The following is a 19,933-nucleotide window of genomic DNA, read 5'->3' on the forward strand; positions in this document are numbered from 1 at the left end:
AGAGCAAGTGCAGGGTTCTGCAATCCTCACTGTCAATACAGACTGTGGAGGAGGTGACAGAAAGCAGCCCTGAGGAAGAAGTCTTGGGGGTGCTGATGGATGAGAAGCTGGCCAGGAGCAGGCAGTGTGAGCTTGCAGCACAAAAGGCAAATCACAGCCTGGGCTGCATCCAAAGCAGCATTGCCAGCAGAGCCAGAGAGGTGATTCTGACACTTTGCTCTGCTCTGCTGAGACCTCACCTGGAGTGCTGTGTGCAGGTCTGGAGCCCTCAATATGGGAAGGACATGGAGCTGATGGAGAGGGTCCAGAGGAGGACCATGAAAATGATCAGGGGGTTGGAGCAGCTCTGCTACAAGGCCAGGCTGAGGGAGCTGGGAGTGTTCAGCCTGGAGAAGAGAAGGCTCCAGGGAGACCTAATAGCAGCCTGCCAATACCTGAAGGGGGCTACAAGAACGCTGCAGAGAGACTGTTTGCAAAGGCCTGCAGGGACAGGACCAGGGACAATAGCTTCAAACTAGAGCTGAGCAGACTGAGATTGGGTGTTAAGAACAAGATTTTTACCGTGAGGGTGGTGGAACACTGGAACAGGTTGTCCAGAGAGGTGGTTGAGGCTCCTTCCCTGGAGATATTGAAGGTGAAGCTGGATGAGGCCCTGGGCAACCTGATCTAGCTGGGGATGTCCCTGCTGACTGCAGGGTGGTCAGACTGGATGAGCTTTGGTGGCCCCTTCTGGCCTGGACCATTCTATGATTCTATTGCAAAGATATGCAATTTTGTCAACCTTAATTCTTCCTAAGAATCACAGAATCACCAAGGTTGGAAGAGACCTCAAAGATCATCAAGTCCATCCTGTCACCACAGACCTCATGGCTAAACCATGGCACCAAGTGCCACATCCAATCCCCTCTTAATCTCACAGAAAATGAGAGACTAACTTTTGAGAAGTCCTTTTTTGAAAGTGGGGTGAAGGCCATTTTGAAAAGTATCTCTTGTTGCTGCAAATGTTGTGGGAGGCTTTAATAACCTTTGAGGGGGAAAAAGAAGGTTTGGCATGGAAAAATTGAAATCTATTCCATCAGTAAATCCAGATGATGTGGAAAAATTAACTGATGAGTTTACTGAATGACTTAAAAAATGATTTCTGAAAAGCCATGGACTGGAAAGAAACAGCTGCAATATAGCTGCCTTTTGAAAAAGCTGTAAAGTGTAACAGTCTGGACAGCTATCAGCTCTTATGCCAATTGTTTTAGCCTAAAAATTAGAGCACAGAAGAAATGAAACACTGTCAGACAGAACATCCAGTCCAGCTCCTCTTGAATGCTGTATCACACAGTATCACCAAGGTTGGACGAGACCTCAAAGATTGAGTCCAACCTGTCACCACAGACCTCATGACTAGACCATGGCACCAAGTGCCATGTCCAATCCCCTCCTGAATACCTCCAGGGATGGGGACTCCACCACCTCCCTGGGCAGCACATTCCAACGACAAATGTCTCTCTCAATGAAGGACTTTCTCCTCACCTCCAGCCTAAACTTCCCCTGGTGGAGCTTGGCGTATGAACTGTTCCTTTGGTTTAAATACACTCCCACTTCCTGTCCACAACCCTATTTAAGAGAGAACCAACTCTCTGCCTTGCCTTTTTTCTTCTGCCTTTGCTTGTTAACACCTTCTGTCTGCTGCTTTGTGCTGCTAACAATGTAGTCCGGCCTTTCTCTGTGTGTATTGGGTCCTGCATCCAAGAGAATCCCCCTGCCATTGAGAGAATCCATCTTACATCCAGAGAATGTCAGAATCACAGGTTGGACTTGATGATTCTCGAGGTCTCTTCCAACCTTAGCAATACTGTGATACTGTGAATCCTTTGCCAGCTGCCTCTGGTTTTGTATATGTTTTTATTTATCCCTTTTCCTTATACCTCTGTAACCTTCCTTTTACTTAAATACCTTTTACTTTTTGTTGAAATTACTTTTCTACTTCCAAGTTGGTGCAAGGCTGTTCTTGTGTTGTTTTACCTCTCTCTTCTTCTCTTGCCTAATTTGTTTTTCTCCCTATCAGGAAAAAGGGAGAGGGGAAAGGGAAGGCTTTTTCCTTTAAGTTTTTGTCTCCAAATGGCTACACTTGGTATTTATGATACAGGACACTCTGAGGAGTGAAAAGTAGAGAAATTGGTCAGTTGTGGGGGTGCTTGACTTCACAGTTCCCAAATTGCCAAGGAGATGCACATCTGAGCCCAGCACCCCACAGCTGTTGAACTCTGTCAGTCCTAGTCTCTCCACCATCTACCTGATGCAGCTAAAGCTTTGAAAACTGAGATATGAGTTGCAGAGTTCTTGAGTGGTGTGCAAAAGGGGGCAACGTCACTGAAAAGGTGAAATTTCAGCTTGTTGAAGTCCCTGCTAAACCTCTGGCTACTGTGAAGCCAGAAATCCTATTCACAATGTGGAAGACAATGTAAACAGAAACACAATCATTACATTTGCAGGTAGAAATTAATAAGGAATAAGTAACAATGAGAGCCAGGTAATAATGCAAAAAGATCTAGAGACAGTAGAAAATAAGGGTAGGAAATAAAACCTTATTGATTGCATAGCAGCTTCCACCCTCAGAGCAAAACAGGCTCCAAATGTACTTACTAGCAAAGGAAGCAATAAAAGTGAAAAGCATCTCAGGAGAGCTTACTGCAACACAGCAGGCTTCAACCTGTAATGTGACACAGGGGCAAAAAGCAAATCTGATTTCTTGGGCTGTATGGAACAAGGCATATCAGAGCACACTGAGGTGATATTCCCTTTCCTACCCAGCTCTAATGTGACTGCAGGTAGCAGGGCATTTAGAGACTGCAGCAAGACCTCAGAAATAAACACCTGAAACCTGGAGGAATGAGGCTAAACCATGCAGTGGCACACAGAGCAGGGTGCTACCCTATCACAGCTGACAGGAAAAAGGATCAAAAATCTCCTGAAAGATCTTTTTTCTTATGTCTCACTATTTCCAATTTCCATTTTAAAACAAAAGGATTATGTCTTAGTATAGCTAATGAGAAGAGAAACAGATGCAGTAGACAAGATACATTATACAAGAGATATTAATCTTTATGCTTCAAGGCACAAGCCCAACACTAATTGATGGAATTAGTAAACAACGAATTCCCTTGAAGACAAGTTATTGTTCAGTCATTCATTAGGAGCAATTTGCTGCCTTTTCCTGGAGCAGGTGATGCAGCACCAGCAAAGTCAGAATCCTGGCCTGGACAAGGGCCTGCTGTGACTGAGTGTTGTGATTTCTGTGTTAGAGATCTGTGACGGTTTGAAGGGGGAACTTTAGTCTAGGCCCTAACTGCAAAGACTGAAAGAAAAATAAACAGCCATTAGATACAAAAGAAAAGTAATGATAAGGGCTACATAATTCACTGGCTTGCTAGTGGGGATATGGAGTAGTTGTATAAACTATTCTTTCTCTCTTTTTTTGTCTCTAGCTGATACTAGCTGGTGGCTTCCACTTGGCTTTACTGACCTTGGCTGCAGTCTTTGTTGTGGCTAAGTAACTAACGAGCTGCTCTGTTTTTTCCTCTCTTTCTCTTTCCCTCTTACAGGGGGGAGGTGGGGAAGAGGGGAGGGAGTTATTGGTAGCCCCTTCTCATCCAGAGAGGGTCTCTGTGTTGTTTATAAATTGTAAATATGTGTAAAGGTGTATATCTATATATATAGTACATGTTCATTGCATTTCATGTTTCTACATTTTAGTTTGTTTGAAAATAGAGCTTCATTTGCTTCCAAAACCTTCTGAGCTGGTCTGGCAATTTATTCTGGGGTGATTCTCCACATTCATGTTGGGGGGTGATTCCTAACCCACCACAAGATTACAGGAGATCCTGCACAAACACAGGCACATGGGAGCATACAGAGGAAGGGAGAGATCTCCTGTAAAGAATAGAATAGAATAGAATAGAATAGAATAGAATAGAATAGAATAGAATAGAATAGAATAGAATAGAATAGAATAGAATAGAATTAACCAGGTTGGAAAAGACCTCTGAGATCATTGAGTCCAACCTATCACCCACCACCATCTAATCAACTAAATCATGGCACCAAGAACCTCATCCAATCTCTTCCTAAACACCTTCAGTGATGGTGACTCCCTGGGCAGCACATTCCAAAGGCCAATCTCTCTTCCTATGTAGAACTTCTTCCTAACATCCAGCCTAAACCTCCAATGGCACAGCTTGAGACTGTCCTCTCATTCTGTCACAGGTTGCTTGGAAGAAGCAGAAAGATCTATCTGTAGACATCTTCAAAACTGTGGGCCAGATGATACTGTTATGCTGTTATCCAAAACCATAAAGAAACACAAATTCCTCAACCCCTCCAATCAACATATGCTTCACTTTAGGCTGGCAGTGGTCTTGGGACAGCTTATTAGATGAGACTGGGCATTGAGCTGTATGACTCTGAAGCTGCTTCACTACAGGCTAATGAAATGTTCCTGTTAGACAGAGATCTGACTTCAAGACTGCTGTTAAAAGGCACTCACAGTAACTGAAAGCTCTGAAGCTATTTTTAGGTGTTGTTCCATCCCACAGTGCTTATCAAGAACAGTCAACTTTCATTTAAAAGCAAACAAACTTCTGTTCATTCTAACTGGTCCTTCACAATCAAATTTGTGTTTTTAATAGGATTACTTACTCAAAACCATCTCCCTGTAACAAGCCAGACCATGTTCATTAAGGTAACTGTCAGACAGCAGATGTGAGCACAACTAGAGAAATCTCTGCTCCTGAGTGGTCCTGCATTACACTCTCTGTTACCATGCATAGCTGTTACAGGCAAGGGCAGCAGCTCAGGGTGCACAGGATAGAGCAGGGAGAGAGAAATGGCTAATTCATCACACACACAATAATTGTCAGGGCTGGAAGTGACCCCAACGATCAGAGAATCATAGAATCAATAAGGCTGGAAAAAACCTCAAAGATCATCAAGTCCAACCTGTGACCCAAGATGTCATCACTACTAAACCATGGCTGTTTGAACACCTCCAGAGATGGTGACTCCACCACCTCCCTGGGCAGCACATTCCCGTGGCCAATTACTCTTTCTGGGAAGAACTTTCTCCTCACCTCAAGCCTAAACCTCCCCTGGCACAGTTTGAGACTGTGTCTCTTTCTGTCACTGGTTGCCTGGGAGAAGAGACCAACTCCTACCTGGCTACAACCTCCCTTCAGGGAGTTGTAGAGAGCAATAAGGTCTCCCCTGAGCCTCCTCTTCTCCAGGCTAAACAATCCCAACTCCCTCAGCCTCTCCTCATAGGGCTGTGCTCCAGACCCCTCCCCAGCCTCATTGTCCTTCTCTGGATACATTCAAGTCTCTCAATGTCCTTCTTAAACTGAGGGGCCCAGAACTGGACACAGGACTCAAGGCGTGGCCTAAGCAGTGCTGAGGACAGGGCACAATGACTTCCCTGCTTCTGCTGGCCACATTATTCCTGATGCAGGCCCGTATGCCATTGGCCTTCTTGGCCACCTGGGCACACTGCAGGCTCATGTTCAGCCAGCTTTCAATCAGCACCCTCAGGTCCCTCTCTGTCTGGCTGCTCCCCTTTGTTCCAACCCCCCTGCCATGAGCAGGGACACCTCACACTAGATCAAGGTTGCCAAGAGCCACATCCAGCCTGGCCTTGAAAACCTCCAGGGATGAGGCCTCTACCGCCTCCCTGGGCAACCTGTGCCAGTGTCTCACCACCCTTATGGTGAAATCATAGCAACAGATGGCAACTCTACCACACAGCTGAAAGTCAAAGGGAAGACATTTTATCTCTTCTTTCACTGCTGGGGCTTTATTTTTAATGTGTGCTCCTTTTTAAGTTCCAAACTTAATAGTCTTGACTGACCCCAGGTCTTCTGCCAGTCTACCTTCAGAAGGAAAATGACCTGAAGTCTTCCTTCCCTTTTGCTCATGCTCTGGCATTTTTTTATTTTGAATTTTTCACTTACAGTGACTGTCACTTCATAAAATTCTCTTCTGGAATTGCACAGTAATTTCAGTTATGCAACTGAGATTGAGGAAGGTAGAGAGAGGTGATGCAGCAGGATTAGATTTCTTCTATTTTGCATTACTAACCTTACAGTTAACTGGTGAAAAAAGCCAAACTCCTTGGATCAAACTCATTGATCAGCTGTGTGACTAATACAAAGGCTACACACATGCTGTGAAGCCACTGACCCTTCTCTCTTTTAAGGTAGCTAATTTGTTAGTTGCACAATTTGTGTGTGTCCTGCACCAAGATCTTCACAGGTGCCACTTGCTCTTTTCTTCAGGGTTGTCACATTCTGTGAGCACATTGATAGCCATGCTCATTTGCATCATCTCCTGTGTGGTGGCTACAGAAGTGTCCTTCATTGTGCCATATTTAGTCCAGTTGTCGCCTCTGGGACGCCTTTGTCCCCCAGGGATCAGTGCTGGGCCCCGTCCTCTTTAATATATTCATTGATGATCTGGATGAAGGCATTGAGTCAGTCATCAACAAGTTTGCAGGTGACACCAAGTTAGGAGCAGATGTTAGTCAGTTAGAGGGCAGAAAGGCTCTGCAGAGGGACCTTGACTGACTAGACAGATGGGCAGAGTCCAACAGGATGGCATTCAACAAGTCCAAGTGCCGAGTGCTGCACTTTGGCTACGGCAATCCCATGCAGAGCTACAGGCTGGGGTCGGAGTGGCTGGAGAGCTCCCAAACAGAGAGGGACCTGGGGGTGCTGATTGACAACTGCCTAAACGTGAGCCAGCAGTGTGCCCAGGGGGCCAAGAAGGCCAGTGGCACCCTGGCCTGCATTTAGAATAGTGTGGCCAGCAGGAGCAGGGAAGTCATTGTGCCCTTGTACTCTGCATTGGTAAGAAGGACATCAAAACACTTGAACATGTCCAGAGAAGGGCAACAAGGCTGGGGAGAGGCCTTGAGCACAGCCCTGTGAGGAGAGACTGAGGGAGCTGGGATTGTTTAGCCTGGAGAAGAGGAGGCTCAGGGGTGACCTCATTGCTCTCTACAACTACCTGAAAGGTGGTTGTAGCCAGGAAGGGGTTGGTCTCTTCTCCCAGGCAACCAGCATCAGAACAAGGGGACACAGTCTCAAGCTGCGCCAGGGCAAGTTTAGACTGGAGGTGAGGAGAAAGTTCTTCACGGAGCGAGTCGTTTGTCATTGGAATGTGCTGCCCAGGGAGGTGGTGGAGTCCCTGTCCCTGGAGGTGTTCATGAGGGGATTGGATGTGGCACTTGGTGCCATGGTCTAGTCATGAGGTCTGTGTTGATAGGTTGGACTCGATGATCCTCAAGGTCTCTTCCAACCTTAGTTATACTGTGATACTGTGATACTGTGATACTCTGATTACAGCCTGTACGAGTAGCTCCACCCAAAGCTGTGCAAGGTTGGCAGGAATACAGGAGCTGACATACAAGATCAAATTAGTGGTCCATCAAGACCCAAGTCCTGTCTAGCACTGACCACTGCCAGATTTTTTCAAAGCAAGCACCCAGCTCCAGCAATTTAGCTCACCTTGTTTTCAAACCGAGGAAATAAAGAGAATGCCGCATGTTAGAGGCTATTTAATCTTTAGTTGTGTTAGACCTAGGCTCTCACAGGCACACAGGTTAGAGGTTCACACTCAAGATATTTAATCTTTAGTTGTGTTAGACCTAGGCTGGGGTCAGAGTGACTGGAGAGCAGCCAGGCACAAAGGGACCCGGGGGTGCTGATTGACAGCCATGTAAACATGAGCCAGCAGTGTGCCCAGGTGGCCAAGAAGGCCAATGGCATCCTGGCCTGCATCAGGAACAGTGTGGCCAGAAGGAGCAGGGAGGTCATTGTGCCCTGTGCTCAACACTGGTTAGGCCACACCTTGAGTCCTGTGTCCAGTTCTGGGCTCCTCAGTTTAGGAAAGATGTTGAGTTTCTGGAAGGACATTGGGAAGGGCAACAAAGCTGGGGAGGGGTCTGGAGCACAGCCCTGTGAGGAGAGGCTGAGGGAGCTGGGGTTGCTTAGCCTGGAGAAGAGGAGGCTCAGGGGAGACCTTATTGCTGTCTACAACTCCCTGAAGGGAGGTTGTAGCCAGGAGGGAGTTGGTCTCTTCTCCCAGGCAACCAGCACCAGAACAAGAGGACACAGTCTCAAGCTGTGCCAGGGGAGGTTTAGGCTTGAGGTGAGGAGAAAGTTCTTCACAGAGAGAGTTGTTAGCCATTGGAATGTGCTGCCCAGGGAGGTGGTGGAGTCACCATCCCTGGAGGTGTTCAAGAGGGGATTGGATGTGGCACTTGGTGCCATGGTTTAGTAGTCATGAGGTGTTGGGTGACAGGTTGGACTTGATGATGTTTGAGATCTTTTCCAACCTTACTGATTCTATGATTCTGTGTAATCTAAATTCTGTCCTGTGGGGGTTTTGCCCTGAAAACCTTAAACAGCGACAATCAACTAAACAGCTGGGGGCTGTGCATCAACTGCCACCACTGCTACCTCGCACAGCCACGGCAGACCTCTCTCTGCTCTCCTCTCCTAGGGAAAGAAAGACTTCTCAATGTCTTCAGTGCAAGTGAGCATTCACACCTGTGCATTCACTGCTGCAGGTGAACTTCAGCATGCTTGCTCAGTTTGGCAGAGCGCGGCTCCAAGGGTGCTTCTCCCACTACAGGCCAACCTACCCCTCTGCCCAATACATGACCCGCTGAGTTACAGCTGTCACAAAACACGCAGAGGAGGCTTTATGACCCTTGAAGAAAACAAATCAGAGTAGCATTGTCCACAGCTGCACCAATAAGAAGGCAGGAATTCCCTCCAGAGCTGGCTGAAAATGAAATAATTGCGCCTATAACTCCTCCTAGGAACAAAATGGATTTGGTTTTTGTTGTGGTTTTTTGTTTGGTTTATTATTTTTTTTTTATGAATTAGATATTTTTAAAAGGGAGATTTGGAAGAAAGCTGAGTAACAGAGAATGTCCTCTGATTTTATTTTCCCCCCTTCTTTTTTCCTTTTTTTTTTTCCTTCCTTTTTTCCCCCTTTCTTTTCCTTCTTTTTTCCCCCCTTCTTTTTCCATCTTTTTTTTCCAATGCTGCTTGTAGATGTCTTTAAATCACAGCTAAAAGTAAAAGGAAACCAATCAATAGCATCTATTAACAGGGCTACTTTTCTATAGCTGAAATTAGCAATTTTCAAAGAGCAGGCTATGAATAATGTATGCAAAATGGTGGGTAGGGTGGCTCCTCACTTTTTCTTTAAGCAGATTAGTTTAGCATGGGTCAAAGACTGCCACACTAAAGAATAGTGCTCAATATCACACAGTGTACAAACAGCTGTGGCTCAGCACATAGTAAAAGCCATTAAGGGGCTGAGACAACACCTGTCTATAACTGAGGAGGGGAAAGAGGCTAAGGACTGTGTAATGGTTGCTTAGAATCACATTTGTCATTCAGCCTTCGAGCACATGAATCCATTTTGCAGGCTAAGATTCATAGAATGGTTTATGTTGGAAGGGACCTTAAAGATCATCCAGTTCCAACCCCCCTGCCAGGGGCAGAGACACCTTGCACTAAAGCAGCTTGCTCAAGGCCTCATCTAGTTCAGCCTTGAACACCTCCAGGGAGGGGTGTGATGGGTTAATGCCCATTCTGAAAACAGGGTGGGAGGGCTTGCGAGTGCTTTGCCCTCCCTGCAGGGCATTTTCTCCCTGGGAAACTGAGTCTGTTCCATTCCCCCTCCCTGCCCAGCTAGGGGTATAAAAGGGAGGACACTGCAGCCATTAGCTCTGATTTTGACTCCTGCCTTTCCTGGACGAGAGCTACTGCAGCTGCCTTCCTGCTCCTCTGCCACGTGGTCGGGCCTGATCCTTCTCCCTGCTGCTTCCGCACCTCTTCAGAAAGACTGGTTTTGTACTCTTCGGTTTTTTCCCTCCCATCCATCCTTGTTCCTTGCCCTTGTGAACCTTACCCGTTATTGTTTTTTATGTATATATATATATATATATACACACACACATACTTATATATATACATATATATATATATACATACATATATATATATAGTTTCATAGTTTCATAGTTTCATTCAGGGTTGGAAGGGACCACAAGGATCATCTAGTTCCAACCCCCCTGCCATGGGCAGGGACACCCCACACTAGATCAGGCTGGACAGAGCCTCATCCAGCCTGCTCTTAAACACCCCCAGGGACGGGGCCTCGACCACCTCCCTGGACAACCCATTCCAGGGTTTCACCACTCTCATGGTGAAGAACCTCCTCCTCACATCTAGCCTGAATCTCCCCACCTCCAGCTTCATTCCATTCCCCCTAGTCCTATCACTACCTGATATCCTGAGAAGTCCTTCCCCAGCCTTCCTGTAGGCCCCCTTCAGATACTGGAAGGCGACAATTAGGTCTCCTCGGAGCCTTCTCTTCTGCAGACTGAACAGCCCCAACTCCCTCAGTCTGTCCTCATAGGAGAGGTGCTCCAGCCCTCTGATCATCCTTGTGGCCCTTCTCTGGACACGTTCCAGCACCTCCACATCCCTCTTGTAAACGGGGCTCCAGAACTGGACACAGTACTCCAGGTGGGGTCTCACCAGGGCTGAGTAGAGGGGGAGGATCACCTCCCTCGACCTGCTAGCCACACTTCTCCTGATGCAGCCCAGGATCTGATTGGCTTTGCGGGCTGCAAGTGCACACTGAGAGCTCATGTTGAGCTTTTTGTCCACCAGCACCCCCAAGTCTCTCTCCTCAGGGCTACCCTCCAGCCAGTCACTGCCCAGCCTGTATTTGTGCCTGGGATTGCCTCGACCCAGATGCAGGACCCTGCACTTGCTCTTATTGAACTTCATGAGGTTGGCCTGTGCCCACCTCTCCAGCCTGTCAAGGTCCCTCTGGATGGCCTCCCTTCCCTCCAGCGTGTCTGCTGCACCACACAGCTTGGTGTCATCAGCAAACTTGCTGAGGGTGCACTCAGTGCCACTGTCCATGTCCCCCACAAAGATGTTGAATAAGACAGGTCCCAGGACTGATCCCTGAGGGACTCCACTTGTCACTGGCCTCCACTGGGACATGGAGCCATTGACAGCCACTCTTTGGGTGCGGCCATCAAGCCAGTTCCTTATCCATCTAGTGGTCCACCAATCAAACCCATGTGTCACCAGTTTGGACACCAGGATGTGGTGTGGGACAGTGTCGAAGGCTTTGCTCAGGTCCAGGTAAATGACATCAGTTGCTCGCCCCTCGTCTATTAATTTTGTCACCTGCTCATAGAAGGCCACCAGGTTGGTCAGGCAGGATTTGCCCTTGGCAAAGCCATGCTGACTGTTCCCAATCACCTCTTCACTATTCTTTTGAGCAAGTAGTGACTCCAGGAGGATCTGTTCCATGATCTTTCCAGGCACAGAGGTGAGACTGACTGGCCTGTAGTTCCCTGGTTCCTCCTTCTTGCCCTTTTTGAAGATGGGGGCAATGTTTCCCCTTTTCCAGTCTGTGGGGACTTCACCAGACTGCCAGGACTTTTGAAATATAATAGAGAGGGGTTTAGCAACCTCATCTGCCAGTTCTCTCAGCACCCGTGGGTGTAACCCGTCGGGCCCCATGGACTTGAACACTTTCAGGTTCTTCAGATGATCACGAACCTGATCTGCACTTACAATGGGCAGTTCTTCCTCCCCATCCCTGGCTTTGACTTCCATAACATCAGGAGTGTGGCTAGAGGCCCTTGCAGTGAAGACTGAGGTAAAGAAGTTATTAAGTACCTCAGCCTTTTCCTCATCACATGTGACCATGTCACCATTTTCCTTTCTGAGGGGGCCCACACCTTCCCTAGTCTTCTTCTTCCCATTAATATACCTGTAAAAGTTCTTAGTATTCCCTTTAATCTCCCTGGCTAGATTCAACTCAAACTCTGCTTTGGCTTTCCTAACCAGGACTCTTACTGCTCGGGCAGCTTCCTTGTATTCCCCCTGTTCTACCTGTCCTTCCCTCCACTTCCTGTAGAGTTTCCTTTTAAGTAATAGTGTGTCCAGTAGCTCCTTGCCCATCCAGGCAGGCCTCCTAGCATTCTTACCTGCTTTTCTCTTTGTTGGTACACAGAGCTCCTGGACACAGAGGAGGTGGTCCTTGAATACTGACCAGCTGTCCTGGGTCCCTCTTCCCTCCAGGGCTTTGTCCCACGACACTTTGGCTAGCAGATCCCTGAAGCGATCAAAATCTGCATGCCTAAAGTCTAGGGTCGTGAGCTTGGAATACTTCCTCCTGATTGCCCTGAGGATGTTAAATTCAACTGCTTCATGGTCACTGCAGCCAAGGCCATCTATGAGCCTCACATTGCTTACCAGCCCTTCCCTGTTGGTGAGAACAAGGTCCAGCATAGCACCATTTCTTGTTGGTTCCTCCACCATTTGGAGGAGGAAGTTGTCTTCTATGCAGTCCAGGAACATCCTGGATTGCTGGTGCCTTGCTGTGTTGTCCCTCCAGCAGATGTCCGGGTGGTTGAAATCACCCATGAGGACCAGGGCTTGTGACCTGGAAGCTGCTTCTATTTGCCTATGGAGGGCCTCATCTGCTTGGATCTGCTGGTCAGGTGGCCTGTAGGAGACCCCCACAGTAATATCTTCTTCCCCTGTCCTGCCTTTAATTTTGACCCATACACTCTCAACTATCTCATCATCCCTCCCCAGTCGGAGCTCCACTGATTCCAACTGGCTATTGACATAGAGGGCAACACCTCCTCCTCTCCTTCCCTGCCTATCCTTCCTAAAGAGTTTATACCCATCTATGCCTACATCCCAGTCATGGGATTCATCCCACCAAGTTTCAGTAACAGCCACTATGTCGTGGCATCCCAGCAGCACAGTGGCCCTTAACTCATCCTGTTTGTTGCCCAAGCTGCGCGCATTCGCATAGAAGCACTTCAGCTGGGCTGGCCCTGTCCTCCTCTTGTGCCAAATCCCCTCGGTTTCCACAGAATGTCCTGATGGATCATTCGTGGCTTGCCTCAGGGTAGCAAGTTGAGAGCCCTTACCCGCTCTCCTTCTCTCTACTGCTGGTGAGCTGCCCCTCTGTTTGTCACCAGCCAGCAGGAGACTATTAACCCCTTCCCCCTTCAAATATACATATTCAATATACATATTCATATATCAATATACATATTGTTTAAAGAAAATTCTTTACCTCTCTACTTCCAAGCCAATTCCAAATTATTTCTTGGTGGATTTGCTCCCTCCCTTTGTTTTTTTTTTTTCCCTCTCTGTTGGGAGGGAGGAGGGAGGAGCGGGGAAGGGATTCTCAGCCTTGCCCCCATCTGCTCTTAAGTCCCAGTTAAGGCTCAAACCACTACAAAGGGGCATCCATTGACCTTCCTGGGCAACCTGTTTCAGTGTCTCACCACTCACTGTAAAGAATGTCCTCCATTAGATATTAATCTAGTCTAACTCTACCCTCCTTGAGTGCAAAGCTGTTCCTTCTCATCCCACCACCACAAGTCCCTTCAATAAGTCCCTTTGCAGCCTTCCTGCAGGCCCCCCTCAGGTATTGGAAGGCCACTATAAGAGCCTTCCCCTCTCCAGGCTGAAGAGCTCCAACTTTTTCAACATGTCCCCACAGGGGAGGTGCTTCAGCCCTCTGATCATCTTCCCTCCTCTGGACCCATTCCATCAGTTTGATGTCCCTCTTATGCTGGGTGCACCAGAACTGAACGCAGTAGATCTCACCTTTATCTCCATTCGGTTTTCCTAAACTGCATAAGACAGTATTTTGGCCTTTTTGGACATTCTTTCTATGCCAGGGTTGCCAGAATATTCAGTGACATTAGGAACATGAATATGAATTGGTCATCTCAACATTGGCCACTCAGGGTGGCCCTCGATGTGAAGTGCCTGGAGCTAAGCAGGACAATTATTAGCTTATATCCACCCCAGACTAAGGAGTGATGGAGGACTCTCAAAGCTTTAGGTCCATCCTCTTAACTGCATGAACTAGCCAGCAGGTGAAGGGTAAACTAAAATGTCATCTTCTTTCTAATAGGAGAGGAGATTCTCCAAAGCAGGGGTTGGCTGATTTGTCACCTTGCTCCTCTGCTCCTTTGTCCTTTGCAGCACAGGTCTTTATAAAAAGGCTACCTCACATCTTCCTTGCTGCACCAAACTCACTCTGGCACAATTTCCTCGCTTCTGGTTATAATTCAGTAACCTCCCCAGCCTGAGGGCATGCTGCAGAGTCCAAATCCTGGTTAGTAAAGCAAAAACCTGAGCTAGTTTTGTGGCCAAATTTATCCTTGGCTTTGCATGTGTTTACCATCAAGTCAGCAAATAGATTGAATGCAGTAGGCTTTGCATAAGCGCAGTACCACAAGTCTTCAGTTGCCACACTTTCCCCCTCTGTTACAGCACAGGGAAATGAAGGCAGAGTTTTACCTCATGTTCTCCTTCCTGTGAACTGTCACGTACATCTCATAGACTCTGCCCTGTGGAACAGCCCCGGCTGGGATCAGCAAGCTTACTCCTGCAGAAGGGAAGAGACACAAAAGATAAAATGGAGACAACAAACAAGACAAGTGGGCCAATGAAGAGGAGTGACAAGAGAGGCAGAAGATGAGGCCTGCGATGCCAGATTTTCACCCAGCCTCTCCACCAGACTCTATGTGACCTTGGCAACTCTGGAGATAAAACGTTTACTGTAAGCCCTGTGTCTCTGGTAGTCACCTGGCCTCTTCGTATTCCTCTGGTGTGTCAGCACTGAAATACAGGAGTGAAGAAGAGAATCTTGTTCCCTTTTATTTAAAGAGCAGACAGACGGTTATGCTGCTGTAAAATGATGGAAGACCAAACAACACTGACTAAAATTTCCAGCAGTTGTAATGGGACATCACAGAATCACAGAATGTTAGGGGTTGGACCTCTAGAGATCTCAAAGCAGGATCAGCTAGGGCAGGTCACACAGGAACACATCCAGGTTGTCTTTCAAAGGCTCCAGAGAAGGAGACTTCACAACCTCTCTGGTCAGCCTGTTCCAGTGATCCAGCACCCACACAGTAAAGAGGTTTCTCCTCATGCTGACATAGAACTTCCTGTGTTCTAGCTTATATCCATTATTCCTTGGCCTGTTACCAGGCACCACTGAAAAGAGCCTGTCCCCTTCCTCCTGACACCCACCCCTCAGATATTTAGACACATTGATCAGATCCCCCCTCAGTCTTCTGTTCTCCAGACTAAACAGTCCCAGTTCTCTCAGTCTTTCTTCATAGGAGAGATGTTCAAGTCCCTTCATCATCCTTGTGGCTCTTCATTGGACTCTCTCCAGCAGGTCTCTGTCTTTCTTGAACTGGGGAGCCCAAAACCAGACACAGTATTGCAGGTGTGGTCTCAGGAGGGCAGAGTAGACAGAGAGAAGAACCTGCTGGACGCACTTTTGGTGTACCCCAGGATCGCATTGGCTACTAAGAATAACACTTCTCCTCGGTGGTTCCACCTCGGAACCACCTGCAGCAGAAACTTGTCATCAGTGCACTGCAGGAACCTTTTAGGCTGGCTGTATGATCCTCCAAGTCAACCATGAGCATCAAGGCTCTTGATCTTGAGGCTACTTCCAGTTGCTTGTAGAAGGCCTCATCAACAACTTCTTCTTGGTTAGGTGGTTGACACCCACAACAGTATCTCCCATGTTTGCATGTCCCCTCACTCTTACTCATACTCTTCCAACACCTCTCCCTAGGCAATTAATTTAAACCAGGATAGGAAGGCAGTGGAGCACTGTGCCAGGAAGCAACAAGAAGTAGTTGTTTCCTGAAAGATGGCTTCTGCAACTTACATCCTGTCTTTTAATGCACTCAGTTTCTAATTAGACTACCAGGGAGTCAACATTTGGCTTCTTGTTATTTTGAATGCACCTAGTGCTCTAAAGTGGCTCAAAACCTGGGTATCCAGCCTTGGAAAAACCTGTGGGCAAATATGCTCAGTGCCCTTTCCAGTGGTGATTAGCTGCACACTTGATTACAAAGCACTGTTTTTACATTCCTGCCATTTCAGAAATGTCCTGTCATAACATGACAAACATGATACAGGAACCAGCTAGTTTGCTCTGCTGGGCACATCTCTGGCAAGCCAGCTGTCTTTGCAGGTGTGGGATCAGTGGCAAGGATTTGAATACAGTTCTTAATGCACAGTTGAAAACAAAACCTACAGGCAGATTAAATAACCTGCATATGTGTATGGATAAGAGAGGCTTCACAAAAGCCTTGCACAGCTCTATCTCTTATCCTTAGTATAGAATCATAGAATCAACCAGGTTGGAAAAGACCTCAGAGATCAAGTCCAACCTATTACCTAATACCTAACACCTCCTGACAACTAAACCATGGCTCCAAGTGCCACATCCAAGCCTTTTTTGAACACCTCCAGTGACTCCACCACCTCCCTGAGCAGCACATTCCAATGGCCAATCTCTCTTTCTGTGAAGAACTTTCTCCTCACCTCCAGCCTAAATTTCCCCTGGCACAGCTTGAGACTGTGTCTTCTTGTTCTGGTGCTGGTTCCCTGGAAGAAGAGACCAACCCCCACCTGGCTACAACCTCCTTTGAGGGAGTTGGAGACAGCAATAAGGTCTCCCCTGAGCCTCTTCTTCTCCAGGCTGAACAACCCCAGCTTCCTCAGTCTCTCCTCACAGGGTTTGTAATGTATATGTGGTTTGGTTACTCTGGAGACCTCCCATGCACAGGGAGTCAATCCCATACCTGGCTTTGAAGAGGAGGGATTAGCTTGAAAAGCATTCTCCATGAAGACCTTCTGACATTTGTTTCTTTCCAGGCCTATTATCTGTGCATGTTCTGAGCTGTTAATAGGGCAGGCATAACCTAAACAAAGGTGTTTGATCAGGCAGAAAAGGACCTGGGGGCTGCTAATGGACAAACAGCTGAATAGGAGCCAGCAGTGTGCCCAGGTGACCAAGAAAGCCAAAGGCATCCTGGCTGTGATTAGAAATGTTGTGTCCAGCAGGAGCAGGGAGGGGATTGTCCCCTGGGACTCAGCTCTGGTGTGGCCACACCTCGAGTATTGTGTCCAGTTTTAGGCACCTCAGTGCACAAGAGATGTGGAGGTGCTGGAGTGAGTGTAGAGGAGGGCAAGGAAGCTGTGAAGGGCCTGGAGAATAAATCTGAGCAACTGAAGGAGCTGGGGATGGTTAGTTTGGAAAAGAAGTGGCTTAGAGGAGACCACATTCCTGTCTACAACTACCTGAAAGGACCTTGTGGAAGGGCAGGTATTGGTCTCTTCTCACAGATAATTAGTGATAGAGCAAGAGGGAATGGCCTCAAGCTGTGCCTGGGTACACAGGACATTAGGAAGAATTTTTTCATGTAAAGAGTGGTCAGGCATTGGAATGTGCTGCCCAGGGAGGTGGTGGAGTCCCCAAGCCTGGCTGTGTTTAAAGGTGGTTTGGATGTGGTACCTAGGGATATGGTTTAGAAGTGACCCTTGTAGAGCAGGGTTCTGAGTTGGACTTGGTGATCCTGAGGGTGTGTTCCAACCTGAATGTTTCTGTGTGACTGTGTGTGTGACGTGCACGCATCTGGCAGCAGTAGGGAGGCATACAGGATAGAAGCAGGCTGATGTATTTTACAAAACTTCCTTGAATAATTTTGAAGGGATTGCTCCACTAAAGGACCACTTTTTCCCCTTTGCAAAATCATGTTAATATATCTGCAGTAAATGTGACTAACAGACTTTGCTGGCAATGTCTACAACCACAGTACAAGAAATCAGACTACCTTCAGCTGCTGTTTAGAGAATTGTAAAATCTAGAACTGTAGAGCATGAATTCTCCACAATGCTCTTTTGATGCAGCCCAGGATGTGATTGGCCTTCTTTGAGTATCTCGTTAGACCAGAACTGGGGGAAGAGTGTGGGGGAATCCTATAGGCCAGTTCTGAATAAAGAACAGGTCTGTGTCTTGGGGGTGCCCCTGCTTTTCCCTGCATAAAAGCAAGCTAACTCCACTTAAAACCACAAAACTGAGCTTTTAAGTCAACATTGCTTGCACTTACCTGAATTGGGAATTACTAGGTGGCCCCCTAAGGAGTTGAAGGTTCCAAAAGCAGTGCAGGATGGATCTGTTTGCCGAGCAAGGCTCTGGTTCTTCATGTTCAGGGTCTCGTTGTCCAGCAGAGACTGTGTAATCTGTGGGGACAGCTTGGAGGAGAAGTCAGAGAGGTCATCCTGAGGTGTCACTGCACCAGAAGTGTTATAAACCTTAATCTTCAGGTTGGGCAGTGGGTCCAGGATTGGAGAATTGGTCATTGGGATTTTATCAGAGACGTCGTGCAAGGCATAAACAGGCCCCCTGTACATGGCTGCCGCAGAAGTGAGGTCCGGTGGTACTGCCAGGAGGTCTGCATTGGAGATGAGAAGGGAGAACCACATTACCTCTAGGTTCTGACAACCTGATCTTGGGTAGCATTTTGGGTTTGCATTCTGCATTTAATACCAGAGGTTAAGTTACGCCGTTACGCCAAGTCCTTCCAGACAGACCTTTGTCTCTTTTTCTGTGTAACTCTCCAGCAAACTCCCAAGGTTTGTATTGTCCCAGCTGCTACAGAATCTAACTGCCATACAAAATGACAGCAATGACAGCACATTTCTGCTCCAGAGAATTTCACTGGGAGGATTTTCCAGGCTGAGCTCAGATTTCAAGTCTGACATGCCCAGTTTCGGGGCAGGATGCTTTCCTTACCTGGTAGATCTAACCTTATTAATACCTCCTTCCTAAATGCTAATGATAATCTTCAACCAGTTTATGTAATTGGCCTAAAGACAGCATTCCTTAAATAAGAGACAGAAGGAACCCATTAAGTCATGGTGCCCACAACTCCCCACAGTGGAGGGTTAGTAGCTGCAGAAGTTTCAGAAGTACATCCAGGGAAGAACATTACACTTGTGCTGAACTTCCACAGGACAACTCTTTGGTCAGCTTAACTCTTGCTTTCACCTATTCCTCTGGCACATATATTGGGAAGGAAGAGGAATCCTTCAGACTAAACACCTTCAGAGTGTCTTTTTCCAGCCAGTAAAGTGTGGAAATAATCCAGCACCAGTGTTAAAAATGCTCACTGTTAAAGGACATTCTACTACAACTTCTTCTACATTACCTATTGAAAGTACAGCACCTCTTAAACTACTATTTATGCCCGTGGAGACAGAGCACAGTAAAAAAGGCTACCAGTGAAACAAAGGGGAGGAATATGTGATAGAATTACTGCACTGTAATATCACTCTTGTGATGAATCTTATCTCCATCATTTCTGCCAGAGCTTTGCCTTTGATTTAAACTTGAGCTGGGCCTGTGTTTCCATAAACGCCTCTGCTTTCCACTCTTACATTAATATTCTCTCATCAGGAGTTAAATTCCTCTGCTTTGTGCTCTTGAATAGATCTGGAAAATGCCAGAGTGGGGTTTTGAGCACCTGACAGTCAGAAATGAACACATATGATCTTCCTCTCTTTTACTGTGTCAACAAGCACCTAGTATCACTCCTGCAGCCCATGAAGCCATGGTGTTGCGGTTTAAGCTTTCCTGGAGTCCAAAAGCCCAAATGGAACAGATTTAGATTGCTTCCCCTCTCCCCTTTGCCCCAGTGGGGGAAACCAAATTAGACAGGAGCAAAGGGAGGTAAAATCAGGAAAGAAGTTTTCTTGAATTGATTTGGAAGTAAAAAGGTAAGTTTAACAAAATACAAAAGGCATTTGAGTAAAAGGAAAGTTACAGGATAAATAAAACTATATACAAAACCAGTCCCAGCTGGCAAAAGTTTCTCAGTGCAAATGTGGCTTCTCTTTAGATGCAACTTAGGAGTTGGGATGCAGCCTGGAGCAGCCCCACCACATGGTTATAGCAACAGCAAGGAGGAGCAGACTTTTGGGCTGGCGAGGAGCAG

General features: G+C 47.1%; 1 protein-coding gene across 1 annotated transcript in view; it reads right to left on the bottom strand.

The window, feature by feature from the left end:
- The window catches only part of UNC5C (unc-5 netrin receptor C), a 372,372-nt gene that overhangs the window by 23,783 nt on the left and 328,656 nt on the right, over positions 1–19,933 (bottom strand). The window contains exons 9-10 of the mRNA XM_068136717.1: positions 18,047–18,391; positions 14,424–14,511 (exon numbers count right to left, since the gene is read on the bottom strand). Of these exons, the coding sequence (XP_067992818.1) occupies positions 14,424–14,511; positions 18,047–18,391 (433 nt within the window). The remainder of the gene's footprint in view (positions 1–14,423; positions 14,512–18,046; positions 18,392–19,933) is intronic.

The sequence above is a fragment of the Melanerpes formicivorus genome, unplaced genomic scaffold, assembly GCF_026170545.1.
Source record: "Melanerpes formicivorus ecotype bairdi unplaced genomic scaffold, bMelFor1.0.p_v2 SCAF_4, whole genome shotgun sequence".
NCBI classification, from domain to species: Eukaryota; Metazoa; Chordata; class Aves; order Piciformes; family Picidae; genus Melanerpes; species Melanerpes formicivorus.